Consider the following 27,786-nt stretch of genomic DNA (forward strand, 5'->3'; position numbering starts at 1 on the left):
CATGCCCAAATTGCCAGCACTTTGGGGCCATTATTAAGTAAAATAAGGGCACTTGCAGGTAGCATATACATGTACGGTGTGAATATACTGGACAAAGGAATGATTCACATCCTAGATGGGTTGGAAAAGGACTCACAACATTTTGTCACACTCCTTAGAATGGTGCACAGTTTACAATTTATGAATTGTTTATTTCTGGGGTTTTTTATTTACTATTTTTGGACCATGGTTGACCATGGGTAACTAAAACTGCAGAAAATGAAATTGTGGACAAGAGGGGACTGTTGTATTCAGAAGTGGTCTATCCATCCATTTATTGAGCATCTATCATTTGCAAAATATTGGGTTAAAGGGGGATACAAATATGAAGATGGCCATGACCCAGAGAGAAGGAAATGGGGTTAATACAAGGAAAAACTAAAATGGATGGCAGTGAGAATTTACTTCGTCTTTGAAGAACCAGTAGGGTAATGGTTATCCAGAAAGAACATGAAGACATTCTATCAGAGGGAACAGCATAAGCAAAGGGGCTGAGGCATGGATGCAAATGGCTGGAGAGAGAGGCCTTCTCTTTTACATGAATCACCAAACATTTTAAAAACAAAACAAGCACAAAGAAAAAAATCATGCAGGAGAAGTAGAGTCAGAATAAACCTAAATCTTTCCTTAGAGCCCTCATGAAAAAGTCATGGTTAAAAAAATCTAATGGTTAAAAATGTAATTAAAAAATTTCCTTTTCTTTTCTCCTTTCCTGCTGTGACATAGGCCTTTCAAAGGTACCTGTAGCACTCCCTGCCATGAGTGTGCCCTCTCCCCCGAGCACTCAGGGTTCCCAAACAGGCCTTCAGCATCTTTCTGTTGTGACCTGGTCTCTCAGCCTGAGGAACTTGGGCTGTCATGAAGTATAGGCAGGAAATGTAGGGGATTTAATGCTTCCAGTATCCAAGAAGGGGAGAGAGTTGGAGGGTAAATGCACCAGCTTCCTACACCTTGTGGTAACCTGCTCATTCATACATCTTTTGTTAGCTCCCTTATATGTTTTGTTACCTCCCTTCACTTTCCTGTTCTAATCCCCTACTTTCTTTTTTTGGAATCACCTTCCAAATAAACTACTGGTACTTACATCCTTTTTCTCAAGATGAACTTGTTAGGGAGGATAACCTAAGACAGCATTGCCTAAGCTATTGGTGGTACCCAGAGCAGCAGAGCTAATGAACTCACTTGGGAAGAGCTGGGGCTGGTTCCAGGCAAGGCAGCAGAATCCAACCTGATTCTAGAAAATGGTTCAAGGTATGTTTTTGTTGGTCTTTTGACTTTGCTTTTTTAGTTAGTTGTATTTTAAGGAGGGTGAAATTAGTTAATTCATATAAAGAGTTTACAGAAGGGCCTGGCACATAAATATTAGCCAGGGAGGGAGAAGTGAGAGAGAGACATTGATGTACAAGAGAAACATGGATCAGTTGCCTCTCACATGTCCCCAAGTGGGGACCTGGCCCACAACTCAGGCATGTGTCTTGACTAGGAATTGAACCAAGACCTCTGGGTTGGCAGGCTAGTGCTCAACCCACTGAGCCACACCAGCCAGAGCTCTCCTCTTATTTTTGTGAGAGGATGCTTACTAGAAGAGGAACACCCAAAACACAACAAAGATGTGGAAGGAGAGGTAGCCATATGGGCTCATTATCATCTTCTACCTCCATGGCACAGATTCCAGAAGGCAGCCTTTCTCCCAGTAGATGAGACTCCTCTTCTTACTCAGAGTCTTTGTTGAATATGGAACTCACCTGGCTTATCATTCAGGTGGTCATGGTTTGGAACTAGCAATTTGGGTTTTTATAAGTTGCCCAGGTGATTTGGATGTGTAGCCAGGTTTGACAAACATGTTGCTAAATGGCTTTGATCCCCAACATGTGCAGCAAGGTTTGAGAACTATGCTGCTAAGTAGTTTTGATCCACAGATTGTGGTGCTATAACAGAAAAGGTGTTCGTTTTTCCTCTAACCATAGGCTAAGGCATACTCTCCTTAAACTACAACTAATGTCAGAACAAGTCCCATTTTGGCCTTTTAAAAGGAGTTTCTGTCTCCACACTTTTTGGAGACGAGGAAAGGGGTTGCTCTTGGCACTGAGATAAGTGACATTCTGCAAATATCAGAATGTCCTGTTCTTCAGATTCACTCTCTTAATTTGTATCATTTAACAACTTGGAGATGGTTTAAGAAGGAACTAACATTTTAAGAAAGACACTGGTAAAGGATTCTATTTTAAAAATAGACACACAGCTGAATGAGAAAACTGGCTTCTCTCTCTGAGAGTGCACGTGGCATTTTGAATTGTTCTAAGCAAGCCCACAGTAATAAATGATCAGCTATCACAGGAAGAATGTTTGTATCTTATGTTTATGGAAGGAGACACTGAGCACAGGGACTAACAGGAACTCTGTTTAGTATTGCAAATTTTACTTCTCACAGTACTTTGGCAGGAGCTGTCTCTTGTTGGCATCACAGCTGCCCTGGGAGATAGCCGAGGCTGCACCATCACTCCTTGTAACCCTGAATCCAAGGGTTTGGAAAAATGTAAATTAAAAATGCAGGAAGCATCCCACAGATAGGAGGATTTTTTTTTTTTTTTTGGTTAGTAAAACTGTAGAGGTTTTATTGGCCAAATGGATTGGCTAAATGGATTTCACTGGCTAAAAAAAGATGTATTTGCTTTAAGCCAAATGGCCAAATCCCTTATCATAGAAATCCAGAGACACCTTTGGCATAGACAGACTCAGGCATAAGAGAGAGGTTTTTCAAAGATTTTCACAGCCTTCAAATGAAAATACCCCAGGTCATTTTGACTGACTCCATTCTCTTGGGACATAGTATCATCACCACATATATCCCTAAGATTGGAGCTGGGAGCTAAGTGGACAGAATACCTTCAGATGGAATCATAACTAAACAGACCAGGACTAGAGTCCTTGGAGCTCCATGAAAACATTTGAATGTTATAAAAATTCTTCAGTCTGTAAACTCAATGGGAGGAAAAAGACTTTCATCCTCTTTCCCACCTACATCCAGTTTTATTAAGAGACATAATTTGGTCTGGGTTTTAGAGGCACGTTTGTGTAACAAAGGGATTTTAACACAATTTGTTGGGAAGAAACAGGCAAACCAGAAAGCCATTTTACAAGTGTTTGGTTCTTAAATCTATCTTGCCTTAAGCATTAGCAGGAAGAGAGAATGCATGTGACTTGTGTTGTTATAATTACTGTCAGGCTTTTGTTATTTATATAACTCAGCATTATCATTCCCATTTTATAGGTGATGAAACTGAAATTTAGAAAGGCTAAAAGGGTCACACAAGTACATATAGTTGGATATGACACCTCCCTTCATGGGGAAATGATCCATGAGAAAAAGTCATGAATCTATTGATCAAATTTACTATTCATTTCTCAGTGTACTGCACAAGAATACTGAAAATGGGCTCTATGCTTTTCTTCTCTTATTCTCATTACAAGATTCATATAAAAATAGATCCTAGGGATTCTTTCTGACATAAAGTCTTTATCCTTAGTCATAATAACAACTATTCATCTCTGATTTCACATCAGTCTTTAAGAAATATATGTGTCAGAAAAAGCCAAACTTATAAGTCATCTATTTGCTGATAGAGCTCTCTCTATTATATAAAAAAAGAGCTATGTCTTTGCTTTTTTTATTAGAATTATAAATATGAACTTAATAAAGTTCATTCATTTTCTCCTCCTTAGTTATTTAGCAAAGACCTATTTAGTACCTACTATATGCAAAACAGTATTGGGTACTATGCAAGACAACAGGAAGACTGATTCCACTGGTCAGTTTTATGGTGGTACCACTTTTAACTCCTTACACCAGAACAGCAGATGTAATCATCAAAAAGTATGCAATTGAAATACATCATGGCTTTTGCTTTCCAGTAATTATAATATCTGTCAGAGAGGTGGTGTCCAGCTGCCCACCCGGTAAATGCTAAACTTGCACACAATAGCAAGGCTGATAATACAGAGATTTGCAGCCTGGACTTTGGAGTCACACAACCCAGGTTCAAACCCTAGCTCTAGCTGCTTTTAGTTGTGCAAATGTGGGCAATTACTGAACAACAGTAAACCTTAGCTTTCTCATTTGTAAACTGAAGATAACAATAGATTCCAAGTGACTGGGTTGAATAATAATCAAATGAGTTAATGCATAAATGGAGCTTAGGCTAATAATACCCAGGAATAAGTATTACCACTATTATTAGTATCAGAAAGATCCTCTGCAGGAAATGACAATGGCATTGGTCCTCTGTTAGATCAGTGATTCCCCATTCTTTTTTATTTAAGACATAAAACTTTCTGTTCAAGTGCCATCATGTACAGAAGCCTGAAATACAGGACAGTAAACAGTGGATTGCAGTGGTGTGAGGTGAAGTAGAGAAGGGTGTGGGGCCCCTAGGACCATCTCCCTATCCCCTTTGTGTGCCAAGGAGCATTTCTGTGGAATTCATGGTATTCAGCTTAAATTCTAGGATATTAAAGATAATTTTTAATTTTTATTATAATGGGATGTGAGATGATTTGGTCATTTGAATGTGCCATTTGTATTCTAGTACATATATGTATGTAGAAATATTTATTTTATGATTGTATTTTACATTTTAAAAATTGTGAGGCTACAACATATTCACATGTTTACCTTTATAATTAAGAAATACATCCTAGTAATTCAGTATTAGTTATTCAATAATTCAACAAATATGTAATGAGCATTATTATACACCAGACCCTGGTAGTATTTATGCAAATAAGTCAGAAATATCCTAAGTTCCTTTTGGACAGGAACCATGTTTATATTTTTCTCTGCTGTATCCACAGAAATTAACACATGCCTAGCATATAGCACATACTCCCTAACAATTGTTTTTATGAAATTTTACCCTAATGAATTATTGTCCTTTTGTATAGGAGATTAACAAAGTTCTCATAACTGAGAACTGTTCTTCCCTATTGAGAACATGGGCCCCCACCTAGGCTTTAGCTGATATATATAAAATCCAAGTCCCCTTCTCTCTAAAGTCAAAGTCTTTTTGGGATACAAAGGGAGTTTTTAAAGGCACTCAGCCCCCTATTAGTTTGCAATATTTAATTAGAGCAAGAATTAAAGCAGAAGGTTAATCAGCATGTAATAATTCTGGACTTTTTGCCTGAGGTCCAGGGGAATCACTGATGGACATCTGGGAATCCATAAATCACTCTCCACCAAGTGTCAGAAAGAAGCAACTTCCCACAGACCTGCTCTAAGTAGACTGACCAGTATAATATGAATATTCAGAAATGCCAACACTCAAAACCATTTTAAACAAATATTTGCTTCAAGTCATATGCCTCAATGTTTTTCTGTACTCTCTCATATCCCAATGAGAAGAGAAACTGCTAAATCTTTCTGAACAGGATGTGGTTTTTCCTTTCTTTTCCAAAACAGGAGAAACTCTTCCCTCCAGGAGAAATGAAAGAGCCACGTGTTATCTCTATAAAGCAAACAGAAGCTGACAAAGAGTGTCACTATCCAGATTAGAATTATCACCATTATTGTTATATGCCAGATGTTTGCTATAAATTTAGCAATCTGTATGTATTACTTTACTAGTACCCAATTTTATAGGTGAGGGCATGAGACAAGACTACATAAGTAGTAAGGGATAGAAGTTGAACTCAAACTCATCTGTTTTGGATAGTCAGGTAGGAAAGAACTGGCACATTCAAACTTGAATAATTCAGGGAATATAAAAAGGGACAGATTAAAAAGGGAGGGCAGGGTTTAAGTAAAAGTACAAAGGGGTAGTACATGTCTAGTACCCTGGGATAGTAACCCAGAGGAGCTATTACCACCCTACACCTGAAGAATCAAGTTGGGAAAGAAAGACAGACAGAGAAACTGTATGGAGAAGGCAAGCTCACAGCACCTATGGCCTTCACTAGAGATAGAACCAATTTGCAGACCCTTTAGTAGGGACAAAGAGAATGAATAACCAGACCTTGGTCTCCTCCTACCCTCTGATCTCCTAGCAGAGCATTTCCCACTGGCTGAACCTCCCACTGGGATGCTTCCTTTGGCAGGAAGGTGTGAGCTGAGTCATCTGAAGTGGTCCCATGTAGTGATGTGTTTGTGTTCCCTAGGTCAGCCTATTGAGACTCCCACAGAGAAGATGGGGATGGGGATCTAGAGAGACAAACAGAAGCCATCCAGCACAATGTCTGCTTAACAGGGAGTGGTCTCAACTATATACATTCTGCCTACAAATGTGTCTGTCTATACCTCATTCAGCAAATCCTCTTTGCTTGTCTGCTTTGTGCCAGGGACTTTGCTCTTTGTTGAGGACATGGAGATAAATAAAATATAAACTGTGCTTGAAGAACTTAGACTCATGGTCTCCATAGAATGTGTCTTGAACATTTTTGGTTTGCTATTTTAACAACCATTTTGTCTCCCTTTTCCTCCCACACAGGGTTATGTTTCTACCCAAATACCCTAACGCTCTTCAAATCTCATTCCACAATGCATCTTAGCTTCTCTTGTTTCCGCAAAGGTCTCTATGTTGAGGTCCTTTCAGGCAGCCTTGAACTGCACTGAGAAAGCTAATCATCTAATAAATTTGCAAATGATACTGATACTATTCTATCTTATGAGATATTTGAGAAAGAAAAGAGACAGAGTTGGAGAAACATATTCTTTCTCCTATGAGGGAAATATAAGAAAAGAGGCCTAGAAAGTGTGGTTCTGATTCCATATATCTTACCTACCTAAATAAAAATAAATTGCCTTTTACTCCTGCTAGGAGTTGTGCTCAGTTAGAGCAAGGAAGACACCATTAAAGGTTTCAGGCTTGTTCCATGAGTGGATTGACTGTAAGTGCTCTCATTGCTAGAGCTTGAAAGAGTTGAAATTGTTTTTTGCAGCAAAATGGAAGAACCTTAGCTAACTCTACTGGTCATATTAGTGTGGTCAGAGTAGTCTATTTATCTTCAATTACCTCCCTTCTCCCACAGCAATGGAGAGATCCTCATGATGCTGGAATTTTCCTCTCAGTCTTTGCCAGATGCTTAGAAAGCTAGGCCTCCCACTGTCCAACCCCTAAGAAGAGAGTCCTAAAAGGACCCCTTAAGAGAAGCCACATGTTTAGAAATAGAAGCTATAACAGAATGGAACTATGGCATTTACCAGGAGATGTGTCCACCAAAGGGAAGAAAAGCTTTATAGTTCAGAGAAAAAAAATTCATTTAAAGTTGTCTGAAGGCCATGTTCATTTGAAAGATCAGATTTGAAGATCTGACTGTAATGGAAATTAGCATTGCTAATGAGGTTTTCAGAGACTCACAGATTATTTTAATCTACTTAACCTTCTCTATAAATACTCAACCTAGAAAACACTGTACTTCTATTTTTAATAATCTAATAATGGACAAATGTTATTTTTAAGGCTTACTGCTAACATCATTTTCAAACAAGAACCATCAAATAACAGCAAATTATTTTTGTCAGTTCCAATGGCATGATAGAGAGTGGTAGCTAACTTTCTGAACTGTCTGACAAATTAGAGGGTAAAAGAATCTAAGTGGCTAGCTGACGAGACTAGCCAGTAGTCTAGTCTAGAAATGTACAGTCAGATGTGCAAGTACCACCTGTCCTATATGTGCCCAGATGAACTTAACTTTGGGAACCCAAGCTCTTATAACATATTTGGTCTGTATGATTTACAACAGGAACTCCCCACTATCTTTGACATGTCCTTCACTTAAATCAATATGACGCAACCTTCCTTATTTCAACCCTGAATAAGGAAGTGCAAACAGTCTGTGTCCAGAAAGGTGAATGAACCAGTCATGCTTGTTCACCTGCCCTGCATTTTAAGACTAAGCTCCTTTAATAAATGTAGGTCTCTTTGCCTGTTTCAAACCTAATTTTTGTGTGTTGATTGCTTCATTCATTTATGAGATGTTATTAAGCATCTACTATGTTCCAAGTATTCTCTTAAACACTGAAGATAAGGTATTATGCAAAAAACAAAAACAAAAACAAGATTCCTACTTTCCTAGAGGAAATTTCCTAGTGAAGGAAGACAAGCAATAATTAAATGAACAAGTGAATAAGCCACAACCAACAACAGCAGCTAAACACAGGGTAATGTGAAAGGCTGTGATTGGGCAGAGAAAGGTTTTATGCTTTTTGTTTTTTGTTTTTTTTAAGTTATGTGGTATGGGTAGAACAGATAGTAGCACTGAAAATTGAATAACAAAGGAAAAGACCGTAGCCAAAATCAGGGGAAATGATGTTCCAAGAGGAAGGAAAAACAAGTGCAAAGGCATAGAAGGCCAGCGTGGTTGAAGAGAATGGAGGCAGAGTTGGAATCAGATGAAAACAAAAAGGTAGATGCAGTCACATTATGTAAGGCTTTGAAGGCATGGTTAAGAGTTTGAGTTTTACTTTAAAGCTACTGTACACCTGTTGGAATGTATTTCTTAGATGAGTGATATTGTCTAATTTACACATTAGCCAACTCAGTTTGGATAATATATGGAGAATGATTTCTAGGGATAAAAGTAAATGCAGGGAGACCTGTTGGGGTCAACTGCAATGTCCAGGTGGGAGATAATGGTGGTAGTGTGGTAGCAGGAAAGACATAGAGCATGCTAACGCTTTCTCTGGAACAAAATGTGAGACAGAAAAATCTAACCCAACCAGCAGAATAGAATTGCACTAGTCTTAGAACCTTATTTAGTCCAAGTTGACCCAAAATATCCTTCAGAGATCATTCAGTAAAAACCCTTCAATTTAAACATGGGAAAAACTGGGACTTCCGGAGAAGATGGAAGTGTAAGTAGACACATTGTGCATCCTCGCACAACCAAAAGAAGGACAACAACAAATCTAAAAGGAAAAAACAACCAGAACTGTAAAACAATCAAACTATATGGAAGTCTGACAACCAAGGAGTTAAAGAATAAACATTCATCCAGACTGGTGGAAGGGGTGGAGATGGGCAGCCAGAAGAGAGGACTTGTGGCAAGGCAGCCACTGGCAGACTGGGTGGTCCCACATTTGCATGTAGATAAACCAGGAGGAACAACTGGGGAGTGAGATAGACCAAGCAACCCAGGGTTCCAATGTGGGGAAATAAAGCCTCAAAACTTCTGATGGAAAAAACCTGTGTAGGTTGAGCCAGTGGGAGAAACTCCCAGCCTCACAAGAGAGTTCATTGGAGAAACCCACAGGATCCTAGAATGCACACAAACCACCCACTTGGGAATCAGCATCACAAGGGCTCAATTTGATTGTGGGTAGCAGGGGACATGACTTGAAAGCTGGCAGAGAGCTGAACAAGCTGCATTGATCCCTCTCTGACCCCTCCTCCACATACAGCATCAGCAATGTGGGTTGTCCTGCCCTGGTGAACACCTAAGGCTCCACCCCTTACTATGTAACAGACATGAAGACAAAAAAAAATGGCTCAAATGAAAGAACAGATCAAATTTCCAGAAAAAATACAACTAACTGACAAAGAGATAGCCAACCTATCAGATGCACAGTTCAAAACACTGGTAATCAGGTTGCTTACAGAAACCATTGAGTATGGTCAAAAAATAGAGGAAAAAGTGAAGGCTATGAAAAGTGAAATAAAGGAAAATGTACAGGGAACCAACAGTGAGGGGAAGGAAACCAGGATTCAAATAAACAGTTTAGATCCGAAGGAAGAAAAAAACATTCAACCAGAACAGAATGAAGAAACAAGAATTCAAAAAAAATGAGGAGAGGGTTAGAAACCTCTGGGACAACTTTAAATGTCCCAATATCTGAATCATAGGGGTGCCAGAAGGAGAAGAGGAAAAGCAACAAATTGAAAATTTATTTGAGAAAATAATGAAGGAGAACTTCCCCAATCTGACAAAGGAAATAGACTGTCAGAGAGTTGCAAAGAAGTTGGACCCAAGGAGGAACACACCAAGGCACATCATAATTACATTACCCAAGATTAAAGATAAGGAAAGAATCTTAAAAGCAGCAAGAGAAAAGGAAAGAGTTACCTACAAAGAACTTCCCATCAGACTGTCAGCTGATTTCTCAAAAGAAACCTTGCAGGCAAGAAAGGAGTGGAAAGAGGTATTCCAAGTCATTAAAGGCAAGGACTTACATTCAAGATTATTCTATCCAGCAAAGCTATCATTTAGAATGGAAGGGCAGATAAAGTGCTTCCCAGATAAGGTCAAGTTAAGGGAGTTCATCATCACCCAGCCCTTATATGAAATGTTAAAGTGACTTATCTAAGAAAAAGAAGATCAAAAACTATGAACAGTAAAATGACAACAAACTCACAGCTATTAACAACTGAACCTAAAAATAACAAAAACAAAAACAAACTAAGCAAACAGCTAGAATAGGATCAGAATCACATAAATGGAGATCACGTGGAGGGTTTTCAGCAGAGGAGTGAGAGGGGGAGAGAGGGGGAAAGGGTAAGAGAATAAGAAGCATAATTGGTAGGTACAAAATAGACAGGTGGAGGTTAAGAATAGTATAGGAAATGTAGAAGCCAAACAACTTATATGTATGACCCATGGACATGAACTAAAGTGGGAGAATGTGGGTGGGAGAGGGTGTGCAGGTTGGAGGAGAATTAAGGGGGGGAATGGGAAGACTGTAATAGCATAATCAATAAAATATATTAAAAAATAAATAAACATAGGAAAAACTGAGACATGGACAAATTAAGGGACACACTCAGGGTCACTGAGCAGACCACTGGTAATTCCAAAACTGAACCTCACACTCTCTATCTTCCAGAGTGTTAAATAAGGTGCTCAGGTCCACAAAGAATGCAGCAGAGCCTGGGCATGGGCCTTGTAAGCCTAATAAACCCCCAGTCTACTCCCACAAGTGTTCCCAGTCTCTCTGTGTGAATCTGCACAACGGGAAGAGCTGTTGAGTTATTGCAGGGCTGTGTATCCATTGGTGGATTACTTGTACCCTGGAGGCTGGATAAATAAAAGTGTAAGTAGCATTATGTGACATTTAGAGTGGAGTGGGCAACAGTGTGGAGACTGACATCCAGCTAAGTTCAAGCCTGGGCTTTACCAATTATGGACTATGTATTTTTGGATAAGTTACTTCACCCTTTGGGCCTTGGTTCCCTCCTCAGTAAACTGCAGTAAAAATAGCAACTATTTCTAGTCTTGAGAGGCCCACATAATGTAATTGACTTATAAAAAAAAATAGAATAGTACCTAGCACAGAGTACATATTCAAGGAATGTTCACTATTATTATGTGGAAGACAAAACTTTTTTTTACTTGAAATTGGGCTTTTAATATTCAAGACTGATGAGAATGACTCACTCTCTGCCCTGAAGAAACTATTAATATGGTTCTCCGCTATGGGTGCATGGCTGGGACATGACCTCTTTAACCGTGTTCCAACCCTGCTCCTTATCAGCCACTGAGCAAGAGCTGTGGCCTCTGCACAGGAACATTATTCCTTTTATCAGTCCTTTGTTCATTTATTCAACAAATGCTGACTGAGTGTTAACAAAATGCTGGTGGTTCTAAGCCCTTTTTTTCCAGCTTAACTGTTTGTTCACAAGCTTAATTTACTCCCTTGATTAACTTTTCCCCTTGAAATGCAGTGATATTTCAATTGGCCGGTGAGGGTAAGGAGAGGGGGAAATAAGGTTCCCATCAGAATTTCAAAGGGGCCACAGGGTATAAAAGGTTTGAAGCTTTCATAAGGACCCTGAAAGATTATGTGTGAGGAACAAGCAAATCGGAGGAGGAGGAGGAAAAGGGCAGCTGAAGAGGGATTCCAGGTTGCAAGTGTGTAATGCGGCTTTGAAGGCACTACCTTAGTCACCTCTCTTTTGTTCCCCACATCCCCCCACCAGCAGCTCTGTGAAATGTTAAGTATGCCCAAGTTTACAAAGGACAGACTAAGGCTCAGAGATCTTAAGGGACTTTCAATGTCACATGTCTAGTAAGTGAAGAGCCAGGTTTGACCCCAGGTTGTCTGATTCATTCCCACCTTTCAATTCCACTGAGTTGTTGCTGTGTATATGGAGAAGGAAGAGGGGGAGTAGGGGGATGATGGTGATAATAATGATTTGTGTGGTGGTGGTAGTGCATATGGTGTATGTTAGAGACAGAGAGAGGGACCCAGAAACAGACTCAAGGCCAATTCTGAACTAATAACCATGAACAAAAAAACCTGGCTAGCCAAGGTAAGCTTTCAGCTAGGCCATCACCAGCTGCCCAGAAGACAAAGCAGATACACCTGAGCCAACCTAACACTATTCCTTGACCAGTGAGGTTTTGAAGTGGGGAACCTGGGGAGAGAGGCATACAGGTTTCTTTCACTTTTGTGGTGGTATAGGGTGCTGAGAATTTGCCCTTGGGAAGCCAGTGTGAGGAGCATGTAGCCCATAGGCAGCCTCTCCATGATTCAGTGTCAATCCCTCAAACACAGGTTGCCAGGATTTCAACATCCTAAATGAGTCATGCTCAGCTCCTTCCTGAGGAGGCCCTGGTGTAGCAGACCCAGGTCACATTACACCTCTGAAACCTATCAATTTTAAGATTTTAAAGGAGGAGCCTTTAAGTAACACTCCTGCAAGGAATGAGCAATCAAGTTGCAATTTGTTTTTTCTACAGTTGCCTGAGTCCCCAAAGCCCATCTTCCCTTACTCTCACCCTAAGGATTAGGATTACGAATGGGTGGTGTACAAATTTCCCACAGCAGGGGAGGATCAGGTTGAGCACCAAGGCACTGCTGTAAAAAATGAGGGCAATTTTTTTTTTAACAAACATGTAAACATTTACCCAATCTATATAAATCTATTCGTAAGAATTTTATAAAACCACCACTTCCCACCTGTACATCCAACACACAGAACCCTGGCTGCTTTTTCTTTTCCAGTTTGTTTTTAAGCTCCGTGTTTGAGGGAGGAAGGGGATTACGGAGTAACAGGGGAGATGAGGCTCTCTTCATGATGCAGCTGCTGCGCAAAGCAGCCCCAGTGGTGAGCAGAGAGCCCAGGGTGGGCGCTTTCCAGGACTGGAAGCACCTCCCCAGCCGAGCTGGCAGCCTTTTCCAGAGGGAGGTATCAGGTTGCTGTACTTCAGCTGTGGGTTGTCACTGTCTAATAATATGACTGTTTTGCCATCTCTCTGCAAATAAGGCAGAAGCTGCTACCTGATTGGTATAACATCTCACTTTCCCACCTCATTGATTTTCCTGTTCCCCTCCTTCGCTTCATAAAAAAGAGGGACAAGTGACTGGTGCTGTGGACAGAGAAGCTTTATTTTTAGTATGAGACAACCTCTATTTTCTTTCAGGAAAGGGAAGTTGGATTATCAATTTTTTTGTAAATGTGTATGGTGATATTTGCTCCGGTAAGTTCTTATCTCTTGATTTACATCTGGCTGTGTGTATGCATGTGAGTGTCTCATAGATACATTTCAGTTATATAGTCAATTTTCTTTCCAATATCATTTCTGAATCTTTGGTGATAACATCTTTTTTATTTTCCTTCTTTTTTTCCTATGTTTAAACTGAAGAGGTTGTGCTGTGATAGTGTGATGCTTACCTTAGTTGTTGAGGAATGTGACAGTTTTCTTTTAACATAGTGAAGAAACTAAGCAAACTTAAACATTTGGTTTTATAAAAATACGTCATTCTATCTCACCTTCTTATGGAGAGTTTAATGCACTAAGTATATTCATTGAGCTATAACCTGCTTACCATTTTAATTAAAGTTTCTTTGTCAGTGTCAGAGCAAGAATTTCTTGAATTTCTTAAACTTCGTAAGCAGCTACCAAATATTTTTTGCTATGCCGACAGGGTTGTGCTAATTTCATAAGGTCTTATCTAACCAAGATAGAATGAGTGAGATGAGTCTTCCCTAAGATTGGGTGCATGCACCTTTAAAAGAACTGAATTTATGTATAATATTCAGATCATTAAAGTCAATCTCTAGCATTCCATGAAAAGATGTAATGACAAGTGGCTGTTGCTTCTCTTCTGTCTTTCTTTGCATTTGTGCCACCATCTGTCAGATGCCCAGCCCTGGCTCTCGTGTTCCTGTATTGAAAGCTGGTTAAGAGGAAAGTTGTTATTAAATTCAAAATAGTGCAAAATGACTATCTTGTCACCACTGCTAGTAATGGCTTTTAAATGCACTACCTGATTAACTGCCTCTTTTTCTTTCTTCCTAGAGAGCATTAGAGGGTCTGAGTTCTTTGTTGTTAATTCAGAAGGCTGGGGAAAAGTCTTTTAATATAATTATCCTAGAAAGAGATGATAAGATGATCAAATAATGGCTGTAATGGAAACAAACTAGTGCTTTACTCTTCTTTTTTTGTTATACTGAAAGCACATCTGCATAGTCTTTTTCATGGTGAAATGAACTAGAGAATATATATCATATATTTATTTATAATTAAAGTTAAAGGCTTTTTTGAATGAGAAATAAGAGGAGGCCTGACTATATATTTTTCAGAGATTTTGAAAGTGAGGTTGGGAATATCACACTTGCCTAGACCCCTCAGTTATAGCATGTTTTACAGAAGTGCAAATTTTCAGACCCTGAAGTAGTCTAAGGGCAGTTCCTGGAGATAGTAATGAGCATCAGGAATGCTCCAATCAATCCTCAGGTCTACTTCCTTCCAGGCATCCCACCCTCCACACATTCTTTGCACACTGGAATGAAACTATTCATTCTGACAAACATAATTTTGAATTTTGATTAATCTAGTTCAGCCTCAAAAGCAGAGAAATCCCCCAAATTCACATGAACTTATTAATATTGTGTCATTCTGGTCACAATAAGCATGTTCCTAATAATAGCCTTAGATTCCATAAACCCTCCCCAGAACAATTCCTTAGCAGATAGTTTCTTGAAAAAAACAAATAAAATTTATCATTTGGTTGTTGACAATTATTGCAGAGTGAACTCAACAGTACTAAACATCCCTCTCGGTCCCCCACATCCCTTAATGTTTTTGTCACTATTCTCCTTTCATAGCGGTTGTAGCAGGTTATGTTCAGGGTCATTAAAAAGTTTATGGTCATCTGAGGCTGTTCAGTAATATAGATTAATGAAGATGCAAGGAGGATGATTGCCTAAGGGTGAAAGCATTGTCTTTTCCTCCAGGTTGCCAGCTTACAAAAGTGTTAGCTCCAAATATGTTCAAAGCCAGTGACATGGGAAGATACTAAGCCCTTAGTTTAATTTAGGGTTAGTGTGCACAACAGTCTTTACAAGTATTACTTCGGGAAAGTCCAGAACATCATAGCCAAAAAACTCTTGTAATCTATTCCAAGGTATAAAATTCTGTGCCAGGTTGGGGGGAAAAATAAAGGGAATTTTATCTCTCAATAAGATCATTTATTATTTTCAGCAAAATGAAGACAGCAATAGTGGTGTTCATCTAGTAAGTGCCTACTATATGCCTGGCACTGTGCTAAACATTTTATGTGGTTTATATTCTTTCATCTTCACAACCATTCCATGAGGGAGATAGGTTACCTCTCAGTTCACAGGTAAGACAATGGAGGCCTAGGGCAAGTATGTAACACACTTGAAGCAACATAGTGACAACGGTGGAACTCAACCAGTCAGGCTCCTTCCACAGTAACGCTTCTTATCTCCACCCTCTATTGGGGTGTCCCTTCATCAGGACAATCTACAACCAACTCCTAGACTAGAACAATATTAGAGCTTTACAGTAACATACCAGATGTTTGTTACTTTTTCTCTCCTCTGACTCTACATAACCTCTGTCTCAGACTGTGCTTTTGTGACACCAAGCTAATTATGGTTTGAAACTGGAGAATGTGTTGTATTTCCACTCAATTTGTGCAGCTGCAAAGATGTGGATATGACCAAAGGGCACCAGCCTGGGGAGAGATACATGCACAAGCAACTAAATTAGTTTTTTAAATTGATCAAAAGAAACCCATCCCTTTAACTTTCAATGTTTTGAACATAGAGTAAAAAATAAAGAGGTGATGATAACTCAGAAATATCAATATCTCATGGTATCTGGTGTGTCATTGATGGAAATTAAAAAGCAGTTGCAACTGAATTGATTTATGGAGAACTTTGTGGAATTCTCACCTTCTTTTCACTCCCCTGGCCTGATTTTCTTTCCCTCTTTGACTAGCTGGAAAGGGCTGAGGTGGCACTTCAGGTAGAATAGTTGCAAAGTACCTACACCACCTGGGTAATTAAAAAATGAACACAGCTGCCTATAAACGTGCTGAGAAGCGTAACAAAGTAGAAATTCGGAGTTCCCAAATGCATTCTTTTGCACCTGAGCACCAAGCTCCCATATGAAATCCATTTAAGTGAATAAAATTCAGATGAGTCTTATAGCAGGAAAATGCTACTGACATGGAGTCAATGTGTTTGAAATTTTTCCTCAACTAGCAGTTTTCAGATGAGAGGCAGAGCCACCAGGCGAGGTGAGGTGAGTCTGTGAAATGCTATTTCTTCCCTCCAGAGAGAGAGAAAGGATTATGAGGGATGAAAATGCTGCAAGTTGATAGAGCCTAGCTCAGGACACCTTTGCTATATTTCACTGAACACCAAAGGGAATTAAAAGAACACCACCAACAACAAGAAAAAAAAACCAGTCCACCACAAATTGGGAGCATATAGAGGCAGGTTTTGAAGTGTTTGTTGACACAATATTGATTTCTTGGTGTACTCTTTCTGTCCAACAAAATAGCTTTTGAGCTACCTCCAGCATAGATCTGTTAATTAAAGAGTTCAAAGTGCAGTACACAATAAAATGTTTCCAAATGGTAGTCATGTTTGTCAGAGGCAAGGTTGATAACCAATTCTCTATTACCTGTTTTTCTTGTTCTTAAAAAAATAATTCAGTGTTTTAATCAGAATGTGTGATATTAGAGCCAGCCATAATCAAGGAATTTAAATCAACCTGCTTTTTTCATCAACTTTTATGATGGAAATACTGAGTCATAAAGGAAGCACTTTTACTTTAATGAAATATGTTGTGTTAAGCCACAGTGCTCATCAAATGTAGGCTATCCCATAAAACTAAAGTCAGAGACAATTTTATGAAAAGCACCATATTTCAGTCTCCATCTACGAGAAAGTGTTTTCTTCAGAGATGTGACCAAATCCAAAATAAATAGCAGTAAAGATTGTACTTCATCTTACCTATGTTTCCTTCTGCCTTTTCTTTGTCTGTGGGTGTGTGTACTTAAACACATTAATCATTAAGAGCATAAAAATGGACTATTAAGTATGGAGAAAGCAGCTGGTGTTAAGACATAATTAGTGTTGGACAAGTCTTGAATTTATCAAACATTCTCAGCTGGTGTACAAATAGAACTGGTGGTCCTAGTCCATGCTTGTATAAGAAAATGGAATCAGAGAGGATTTGATCCTGGAATGGGCACATGGTCCTCTAGAAGAAGCTGTTAGTCATTGGTGTGTCTTTAAATGTTTAAAGATTAGGGATGAGTTGAAAATGGGAACACCTCAGTCTGTCTACTCTGCAGACTAATGGACCTGCATAATTAATATATTTTACAGTGATCATTTTTTAACACAGATTCTAGCTGAAAGTACTAATGGAAATTTGTTCTGAGGCAAATTCAAACCCATTCCACTATAGTTTCTGGAAAGCTTATTCCCAAAAGAGGGCAATTATTTTACTGTAGGACTTTGCCATGACCAATATATGTGTACAGTCATGTCATTATGGTCCTTTGGGGGACTGATGTATTATTGAGCATAAAAGTCTTCTATTGATAGTCCCCATGTGTATTCTTTAGTCCTGTTTACCGAATTTTTGATTCCACCCGAAATACCACACATTGTTTCAGTGGAGACTCCTGGGCAAAGATGTGACAAGTATTTTAGAGACTTATTTTATTTCTGGTAAAATGTGGCTTTAAGAGTGTTTGTATCCAGTGTGAATTATTATTATGAGGAGTTTGTAATTCATTACATTGATATCCATCTCTCAATGATAAACCTGTACATCTTTATCTGGCTTTGAATCTCCAAAAGGGAGGAAAACATATACAGTTTTTCAAGACTTCTGGCATTCAAATTGCCTTCCTATGAAATTGAATGGTTGAGACAAAAAAAAAAAACTTTTATTGGGGCTACATTTGAGAAAAGGGTTAGAGCATTTGACTTCACCGGCTATCCTTTTATTCACCAACTATTTAAGGATGCTTACCATGTGCCAGGTACTATGCTAGCCATGGGAAATACAGTGATGAACAGACATTTCCATTCCCAGAACTAAGTGCCTTCATTTTCCATTTCCTCACCTAAACCTAGTTTCTATTTCATGGCCCAGGATGTGTCTTCTTAAAACCATAGTGGAACTGATCTAGTAAGACATTTGCAGAAAATATGTGCTTTTTGTCCTACCCGTTCATGCTCAGTGAAGAAACAAGAGTGAAGCCATTTATTTACTGTGATTACTGTCTGGGTAAAATGGAGTGGTTTGAAGGGGGGCTGGAAGAGGTCTTGCAGTGCTTGTGTTTTATAAGCATTATTTATTGCTCCCAGGCATTCTCAGATTTGAAAGGCTGGTCTCATTCTTGCTGGATGTTGGATGAGGAGAGAAAGGGAAGACACTTCAACAGGACAGAAAAAAAGATAGCAGAATAAACTGAGAGGACCTAAGATTTTCACTGGCAATTCAAATTAGATCTAACTTGCATTATCTGGGTCTCTGTGGGTGTTCATTCACTTGTCCTTTTATTTAACACATGTATATATTTGGTGTCCATTTTAATCCAGGTATAGTGCTAGATGCTAGAACAGGGATACATAAGATATACTAGCATCTGAACTAATGGAAGTTATAATAAGCCAGGATTTTTTAACTTTGACACTATTACAGTTTTGGCCCAGATTAATTCATTTATTTAGGGGATTATTTTATGCATTATAATGTGTTTAGCAGCATCCCTGGCATCTACCCACTAGATGTCAGTAGCAACCTCCCCCCCAAGTTGTGACAATCAAAATTCTCTCCTGACAATATCAAATAACTCCTAGAATAAAACTACAGTGAGAAATTTAGTAATACCATCAGCTAGGAGCAAATTTTTCCCATCATATTTCTACTTTTCTTACTTTCAGATACTCCAATTCATGATTTATTCCAGAATTTTTAAGTTTCTCCAAATGCAAGTCTTTTTTACTATCATTAGTCCTTACTTCTATATAATATTTTACCACATTTACTTGGCTTCTGGTATCTTATTTGATTCCAGCAATCAACAAATGAAACAATACTAAACTATTATAACTTTTTTTAAAAGATATTTTATTTTATTTTATTTTATTGTTATTCAAGTACAGTTTTCTGCCTTTCCCCCCCACCCCATCCTAACACCCCAGCCCTCCCCACCTCCCTCCCCTGTTTCCACCCCCCCTTGTTATTGTCCATGTGTCCTTTATAATTGTTCCTGTAAACCTTTCATCCCATGAAATTTCCTCCCCTCTCCCCTCTCACTGTCAGCCTGTTCTCAGTTTCAGTGTCTTTGGTAATATTTTGTTTGCTTATTCATTTTGTTGATTAGGTTCCTACACAATTTACAATAGCCAAGTGCTGGAAGCAACCTAAGTGCCCATCAGTAAATGAATGGATAAAAAACTATGATACATTTATACAATGGAATTCCATGCAGCAGAAAGAAGTAAGGAGCTCCTACCCTTTGTGACATCATGGATGAAACTGAAAAGCACTATGCTAAGCAAAATAAGCCAGGTGGTGAAAGACAAATACTATGTGATCTCACCTTTAACAGAAACCTAAAAGATTTTATTTATTTTTAGAAAGGGGAAGGGAGAGAGAAAGAGGAGAGAAACATCAATATGTGATTGCCTTTCATGCGCCCCCTTACTGGGGACCTGCCTGGCCTGCAGCTCAAGCATGTACCATAGACTGGGAATTTAACCAGCAATTCTTTGGTTTGCAGGCTGATACTCAATCCACTGAGCCACACCAGCCAGGGCTAAACTATTATAATCTTTTGACAGATGAGTAAATGGACATTTAGAATGGTTATGTGCCCAAAGTTTTGAAATTAATAGTGGATAGAACCTGGATTCACACTCATATGTTCTGATTAAAATATGCAGTATTTTTATACAAAATTATAATACTTAGTGGAAAAAAAAAGGTAAGTATGTTTAAAGCATACCTTTTCTCTTGTGGCTGCTTTGGAAAGGAAGGAAGCATAGCAGTGGATGGAGGCCAGAGCATAGGAGGTCCACTGACTAGGCTTCCTTACTCAGTATTTATTAGCTGGATGGTTCTGGACAGTCCACTTACAGTTTTAGAATGTCCTCAATAGTTCAGGGAACATAGAGTGATGCATTACAAAAGCCACAGGAAGCCCTAGAGATGAGTCTACTAGAGTGGATAGAGCACAGGTTTAAAGTCAGATGGACCTACTGTATGAATCAGCATCTCAGCAGGAAACAGATGACACCCTCAAACCATCTGACCTTTTGCTGGTGACTACAAAACATTAAAACTTAATTTCTGTAAGTCAGAAAATTGAAGCCCCAAGAGTTGAGTTGAGTTTCCCAAGTCCTTATGGTGAATTCAATACAGAAGGAAGAGAAAAGCAGGGCTCAAAGCTCTTCTAGCCCAGTGAGCTGAGGAATTATTTCAAATGGAGGAAGGACAACTTATGGATCTGCACATACCAGAAATATACATGCTCTGGGTTATACCAGATGTGTAGGCACCTGACAAAAGTCCCAGATTTTTAATTAGATGCACACAGAGGCTACAGTGACATGGGGCTTCTTGATGGATTTTAGAAGAGGGGTGGACACAGAGAATGCTTCAAAGACAGATGGTGGTTTGAATGGGGCTCATGACCCATACCTCTGGATGGATACAGAGCTTTCCCACTATACCAATCCTTAATCATCTGGTGAGCTGTTACTTTTTTTCTTAATTTTTATTGTTCACAGTATTATGGAATTCCCCATTTTCCTCCTATTTGCCCCCCTCCTCCCAGCTCCCACTCCTCCTTTCATCTGGTGATCTCTTAAAAGATCTCTGTAACTATTAAAACTTTTGTGAATTTGCCAACATAACAGGCCTTCCAAGCATATTGCTCTGGCAGAATGTCCATTAAGAAAACTATCTTCTGTCTACATTGTTTTCAAGAACTGAATTGGAATGAGGGGAAATAGGTCCAGATCCTGGTTCTGCTGCTTACGAGTATACATGGCCTTAAACAATTCATTTGTCCTCTCTGGGTCTCAGTCTTTTCATCTGTAAAATGGAAACTGAGTATCCATGCCAGAGTTACAGAGGATTGCTAACATATGTCACAGACAATTTGGGAAAACCCTTTAGAGGCCATGCCAGCCTAGACAACAGTATAATTATTTCCTTCCCTCTGGAGTCAAAATCCATTCTATTACATTTTATTCTATACCCTCACAAGTGCATAAGGTTGGGGAAAACATTTCCCCATCTACAAGGAAAATGACTGTCATCATGGGATGGGTCTAAAGTAGTCTGGAAATGCTTTGATGGGTAATTACATCTCAAGAGGAGATTGAAGTTGATGTTATAAATTTCAGAAACAGAATAGCATCACAGAAGAGCAACTATAATGAAAAAATACAATATGTGTAAAGCAATTCCCTATGATCAACTCATCTTAGGAGTGTCCCTCAATTTTGCTTTCTGCTCCTTGGAACCCTTTCTCTCCCATCTGTACAGACATATAGACCATTAGTTGTGCTAGGGGATTGACAGGGCCTCTAACCTTGGCCCATCGCATTGTAAAACCATGACCTTAACCCTCTCCTCTCGCCACGTGATCCCAGAAGCTCCTCACAGTAATTGACAAATCCTGATCCTTCCTTCCTGAGGACTGAAGCTCAGAGAAAGCCTCTAGCCACCTGCCCTGATTTCCTCATTAGCTCTTGTGCAGGAAATTCAAAGTTTTCTCATTTTCATGTTTTGTTTACCTCAAAGCATTTCCTGACACAAATGTTCAGAAAACATGGTTAGCTTACATATTTTCCAAGGCCATTATCAACTGGCAGTCCTCTCCCAGACTTGGCTCACCACTTCACTCTAACTGGCATTTATAAACTCCTCATCGTCTGAAAAAATTGGAAGACATTTGCTCTAAACCTCCCCCAGACCTTTTAGTTCACCCATATACTTTTTTCCTCCCTCTCCCACTGACTCTGCTCTCTAAGAGAGTACTTGTCAAACATATTTTTTCCCCTGAGGATCTCTTCTGGAAGGCAAGAATGTTTTCTAACTCATTTAGTCATTGATTTGTTCATCCACTCATTCCTTTACGCTTCCTGCTGTGTTATTGAGCAGCAAGTATCCTAGACCCAGTGTAAAGATTTTGGCATATTACAGGTGTCTGAAACAGATACAGTCCCTACTTTCATAAGATTTGCAGTCTAAAAGGGGAAGAGTCCATTTAAAAATCCCTCAAAAGTGATTTAATTATAATTGTAGTAAGTGCTAAAAATAAAAGGTAAGTCATCTTGGATACTAATTATGTGACAGGCACTGTTCCAAGTGTTTGAAGCATATTAATCCATTTAATCCTAACAGCTCTTTGAGGGAATAAGAAGAGGAAAGGAATGAATCTGAAAAAATCCTGAAGGGCATGGAATATTTTAATAATTCTAGAAATACTGGAATGAGGGTCACACAACAGGACAAGATGCTAATAGTTCAGGTAACTGACATTTATGTGGTACTTACCATTTACCAGGTGCTGTGCTCTGCACCTCACAGCATCTATACCTTCACAACACCATGAGGCATCACTAGTATTATTTTAAGGTTGGGGAAAGTGGATGTAGAGAGTCTGAACCACTTGTCCAAGGACACACAGTTTGTGAGTGGTGATTCTGAGACAGCAGCATCGGAGTGTGTGACTCCAAGTGCAGGCCCTTACATACCATATTAACCTGTGAAAAGCTAAGTAGAACATATGTTACTTGGTTTATTTGCTGGAAAATACTGTTAGCATGGAGGAAAAGAGGATCATTTTAATGTGCATCTGAGTTAAGAATTATAATGATCCCTACTGTAATAAAATGGAACTTTGTGGGACCTATAGTGCTGAACTCTTAACCTTCAAGCATATTTCAAGGAAGAAAACCAGCTTCTTCTACAGCTTCCCAGTCAAAGGGTGGACTGAGGACCAACAGCACTGGCATCACTTAGGAGTTTGTTAGGGTTGCAGAATCTCCATTTGCACCTGAGACCTGTTCAATACCTGAATCTACATTCCAATGATATCCAACTGATTCATATGCACAGTTAAGTTTTAGAAGCTCAGGTTGAGAACAAGTTAAAAGACTGGGCTTCCAGCTCTGGCTGTAATGCTAATTGACAGGTTATTTGACCCTCACAGATTTCCTCTGCTCTGCTTCTTCAGTGGGGATAAACACAACCCCCCTCCTGGATGCAACCAAGGGTCTCCCCTGAAGAAGAGCCTAGAGTTGTTGGGAAGAAAGATTCTATGGGAGGTCTGAGCATCTCTTTTACCTCCAGAATCAGTTTCTCCTAGTGTGGTCCATGGACCACCTACAGCAGAAATACCTGGGGAATTTATTTTAAATGATGTTTAGATTAAAAGCAGATCTCTTGGAATACCACTAAAAGCCAAAATATAGTGTAATAATGTTTTCAAACATTAAGAGAAAATGACTGTTAGACCAAAATCCTAAGGTATTTATCCAGAAAAAGGACACGATAAACATATTATTAGACAAATATTAAATCACATTTAATTTTTACATTTAATTAATCCCCTTTTAAAAAGGGACTATCACTGTGAAATGTATACTTTGGCTCTATCCAAGCTTGGGTTCCAGTTCTAGCTACCATTGCCTACTAGCTGTGTGACTTTTAATTAAGAGATTTACATTTTGAACCTCAATTTTCTTATTTGATAAAGAGGAAAGGATTCTCACCATTGAGGAGAGGGAGGGTCTATTGTAAGGTTCTCAGTAGTGTATATGGCACATTGTATCATACTAAATCAATCATAACATTATTACTAATTATTAAACAGAATGAAATTTCACAAAATTATTACTCTCAAATTATCACTTTTATGACATAAACATGAAACTGTAGATCAGTTGCTATAAATAGAAATCTACTTTGAATAATTTATTTTTTCTGGGTTCCAATAAAACTTTATTTATGGACACAAATTTGAAACCATAGTTTTTTGCTCCTGATCCTAAACAAATAATTCGTTACTTAAAAAAATTTAGCTCTTTCTATAGTTGACATAGAAATTTAGAATACTTGATATAGTGCTTTGATATACATATATATTATGAAAAGACTTTCTTCATCTAGTAAATTAACAAATCCATCACCTGACATATCATTTTGGTGAGAACATTTAAGTTCTACTCTTTTGTTATTATATTTTATTGATTATGCTATTACAGTTGTCCCGATTTTTCCCCCTTTGCTCCCCTCCACCCAGTCACTCCCTCAAGCAATCCCCCCACCCTTGTTCATGCCCGTGGATCATCAGGTAAATTCTTTGGCTACTCCATTTCCTATATTGTACTTTACATCCCTGTGGCTATTCTGTAACTATCTATTTGTACTTCTTAATCCCCTCACCTCTCATTCTCCCACGCTCCCCCTCCCATTTCTTTATCTGTAACCTTTAGCATTTTAATTATCATGTGTCTTGGGATGTGCCTCTTTGCATTTATCTTGTTTGGGACTCTGTGCTTCCTGGACTTGCATGTCTATTTCCTTCACCAAATTAGGGAAGTTTTCTTTCACTATTTTTTCAAATAAATTTCCAATTTCTTGCCCTTTCTCTTCTCCATCTGGCACCCCTATGAAGTGAATGTCAGATTGTTAAAGTTGTCCCATGGGCTGCTTACACCATTTTTTGGGTTCTCTTCTTGTTGTTCTGATTGGTTATGTTTTGCTTCCTCATGTTCCAAATCATGAATTTGATTCTCAGTTTCATCCAGTCTACTATTGTTTTCCTATAAATTGTTCTTTATTCAATTAGTGTATCCTTCATTTCTGACTGGATCTTTTTTATGCTGCTGATGTTGTTTTTAAGTTCCTTTAGCAACCTTATAACCAGTGTTTTGAATTTAGCATCTGATAGATTAATTATCTCCACTTCATTTAGATCTTTTTCTGGAGTTTTGACCTGTCCTTTCATTTAGGCCATGTTTCTTTGTCTCCTCATTTTGACAGCCTCCCTGCATTTGTTTCTATGTATTAGGTAGAGTTTCTTTGACTCTATAGCTTGGCAGTATGGCCTAATATAGTAGGTGTCATGTGCAGTCCAGTGGTAGTCTCCCCATCACTGAAGCTGGGTACTCAAGATACACCCTTCGTATAGGCTGAGTACACTCTCCTCTGGTAGTTGAGCCTTGCTTGCTATTGGTAGATCAATGGGAGTGATTTACCCAGGCCAGTCAACTGCAAAGATTAGATGTGACCACTTACCTTACTACCAACCTCCACCCTCTGTGGAGGATCAACTGTGCAGGAGCAGGGTGGCGGTGCTCAGACATGCTCTGTAGCTGCCCACTGGGTGTGCTGGCCCTGGAGTTTCACAAGTGGTGCAGACCAAGATTAGCTCCCACTTGTATTTTGCCTGGGGCACCCCATTTGAATTATAAAGCAACTTTAGATAGCTACTACTTGTTCTAGGCTTAGAGATTTTCAAGTGAAGCCAAACTGTGAATCTAGGCTGCTAGTTCCAGGGCTGGGGCTCACGGAAGCCAGCTGCTGCTTGTTTGTTCACATGGAAAAGCAGCTTGGGTGGATCTGTAAGTTGGGTGGGATGGAGTGTCTGGGGGTCTCCAAGGCAGGTCAAACAGTGTTAGCCAGGTTGATGGAATCTTAGATACGGCACCAGTCTGCCAGCTCTGTGGGGGTAGGGCCCAGGAAAGGGACAAGGGTCTCTACTCACCTTTATGCCAGACATCTCAGCCTCCCCCTGCACACAACTGCTGCCTCTCAAGTCCCTCAAGCCTCTGGCATGGGAGCTCAGAGGGAGTGAGTCTGAGTTGGTGAGTCCATGAGTGGGTTCTTTAAGAGGAACTGCTTGGGGCTCCAGGAGTTTCTTGCACCAACTCTATCCCTGCTTATTTTTGCAGCCAAAAGTTGTAGGGACTTATCTTTTTGGCACTGGAACCCTGAATTAGAGAGCCTGGTTTGGGGCTGGGACTCCTTGCTCCTGAGATATCTCTCCCAAATTTTTATCCACCACACATGGTTGTGGGACCAGCCTATTCCACGTCTTTGTCCTTCCTACCAGTCTGGATGAATGTTGTTAATTCCATAACTGTCTGACTTCCATTCAACTTGATTTATGTTGGTTCTGAGCAATGTTGTTTTATATTTTAATTATAATTCTGTTGTGGTTATGTGACAGGGTGAGCCATGTCTGCCTACGCCGTCATCTTGACCAGAAGTTTATACTTCAAATATTTTAGAGGTGTTTTAAAATTTAATTTAGCATAGAGATCTTGTCATTTCATTCATTCATTCATTCATTCACTCACTCAACCAATGTTACCAATGTTTATTAAGATCTAGTAAGTGTTGGCAACTTCCCAGGCACTGGAAAGGCAGCAGTTATATGTTACTCAGAGGGATGGAGGTAGAAGACAATAAATAAATAAAAGAAAATATTAGTGGTAAGAACTATGCAGAAATATAAATCAGGTAGAGGCGATTGACCACTTTCACACCCCTATTTTTATAAATTTAACAGCAAATTTATCAAGAGAAACCTATAGAAAATTTTTTGAAGTGTTAACTAAATACTGTATTTTTCATCTTCATGAATTTTAGGATTTTCTCTCTAGGTTATCTTTAAAATGAGGAGTCACCCCATTTGAAAAATTCAAATCAATTCAAAGTTTAATTGTCTTTTCTTTTTCTCACAGAATGAATGTTTGACAATTATAGGTTCATGGACTGTTCCTATAAGACTAATATTGTCTCCAGGAAACAAATAGATTGATTAATTGCATATATATTTTAAAATATTTATTTATTTGTTTTTTAGAGAGAGGGGAAGGGAGGTAGAAAGAAAGGGAGAGAAACATTGATGTGAGGGAGAAACATCAATTGGCTGCCTTTTGCCCCAATGCAAGACCAAACCCGCAACCCAGGCATGTGCCCTGTCCAGGCATTGAAACAGTGACCTTTCACTTTGCATGACAACTCCCAACTAACTGAGCCACACCAGTCTGGGCAGATTAATCACATATTGAGTTTTCCTTGAAGGGAGGGAAACTGTGGCTTAAAAAGGTCATTTTTAATTCAACAAAGTTTTACCTCTGGTAATTGGTGATGCAATAACTCAAACTCAGGTCTTCTGTCTCCAAATTCAACATAGACTCTACCATGGACCCTCCCCTTACTTGACAATCCCTACAAAGACTCCTAAAAGAAAGGTCAGGGCTCCAGGATAGTGAATGGTAATGCTTTGCACTGTGGGGACTTGTTGAGATTATTTTAGGTTTAAGCTACACCATTGTCTAAATGTGATGGTGTTGAGGATTAAAACAGAATAAATAATATACTGACAAGGAATTTATGAGGTATGGAATACCAACTTCAAAACAATTTCATATATGTATAAAAAAAAAACCTGTTAGGCTGTTATGGAATTTTCCAAAGCAACTTTAAGTTTTAGAATGGAGTTTT

The 27,786-nt window shown here is 39.0% G+C and overlaps 1 protein-coding gene across 2 annotated transcripts in view; it reads left to right on the forward strand.

Annotated features, from left to right (window-relative positions):
• The window catches only part of SYNPR (synaptoporin), a 363,312-nt gene that overhangs the window by 166,321 nt on the left and 169,205 nt on the right, over positions 1–27,786 (forward strand). Inside the window, exon 1 of one of the 2 annotated variants that reach the window (XM_028518698.2) lies at positions 12,954–13,449. The exons of the other annotated variant lie outside the window; for it this stretch is intronic. Within the exon in view, the coding sequence (XP_028374499.1) occupies positions 13,426–13,449 (24 nt within the window). The 5' untranslated portion in view covers positions 12,954–13,425. Of the gene's footprint in view, positions 1–12,953; positions 13,450–27,786 lie in introns of those variants that run through there. 2 annotated transcript variants of the gene reach the window in all.

The sequence above is a fragment of the Phyllostomus discolor genome, chromosome 7 (assembly GCF_004126475.2).
Source record: "Phyllostomus discolor isolate MPI-MPIP mPhyDis1 chromosome 7, mPhyDis1.pri.v3, whole genome shotgun sequence".
Classification (NCBI taxonomy): Eukaryota; Metazoa; Chordata; class Mammalia; order Chiroptera; family Phyllostomidae; genus Phyllostomus; species Phyllostomus discolor.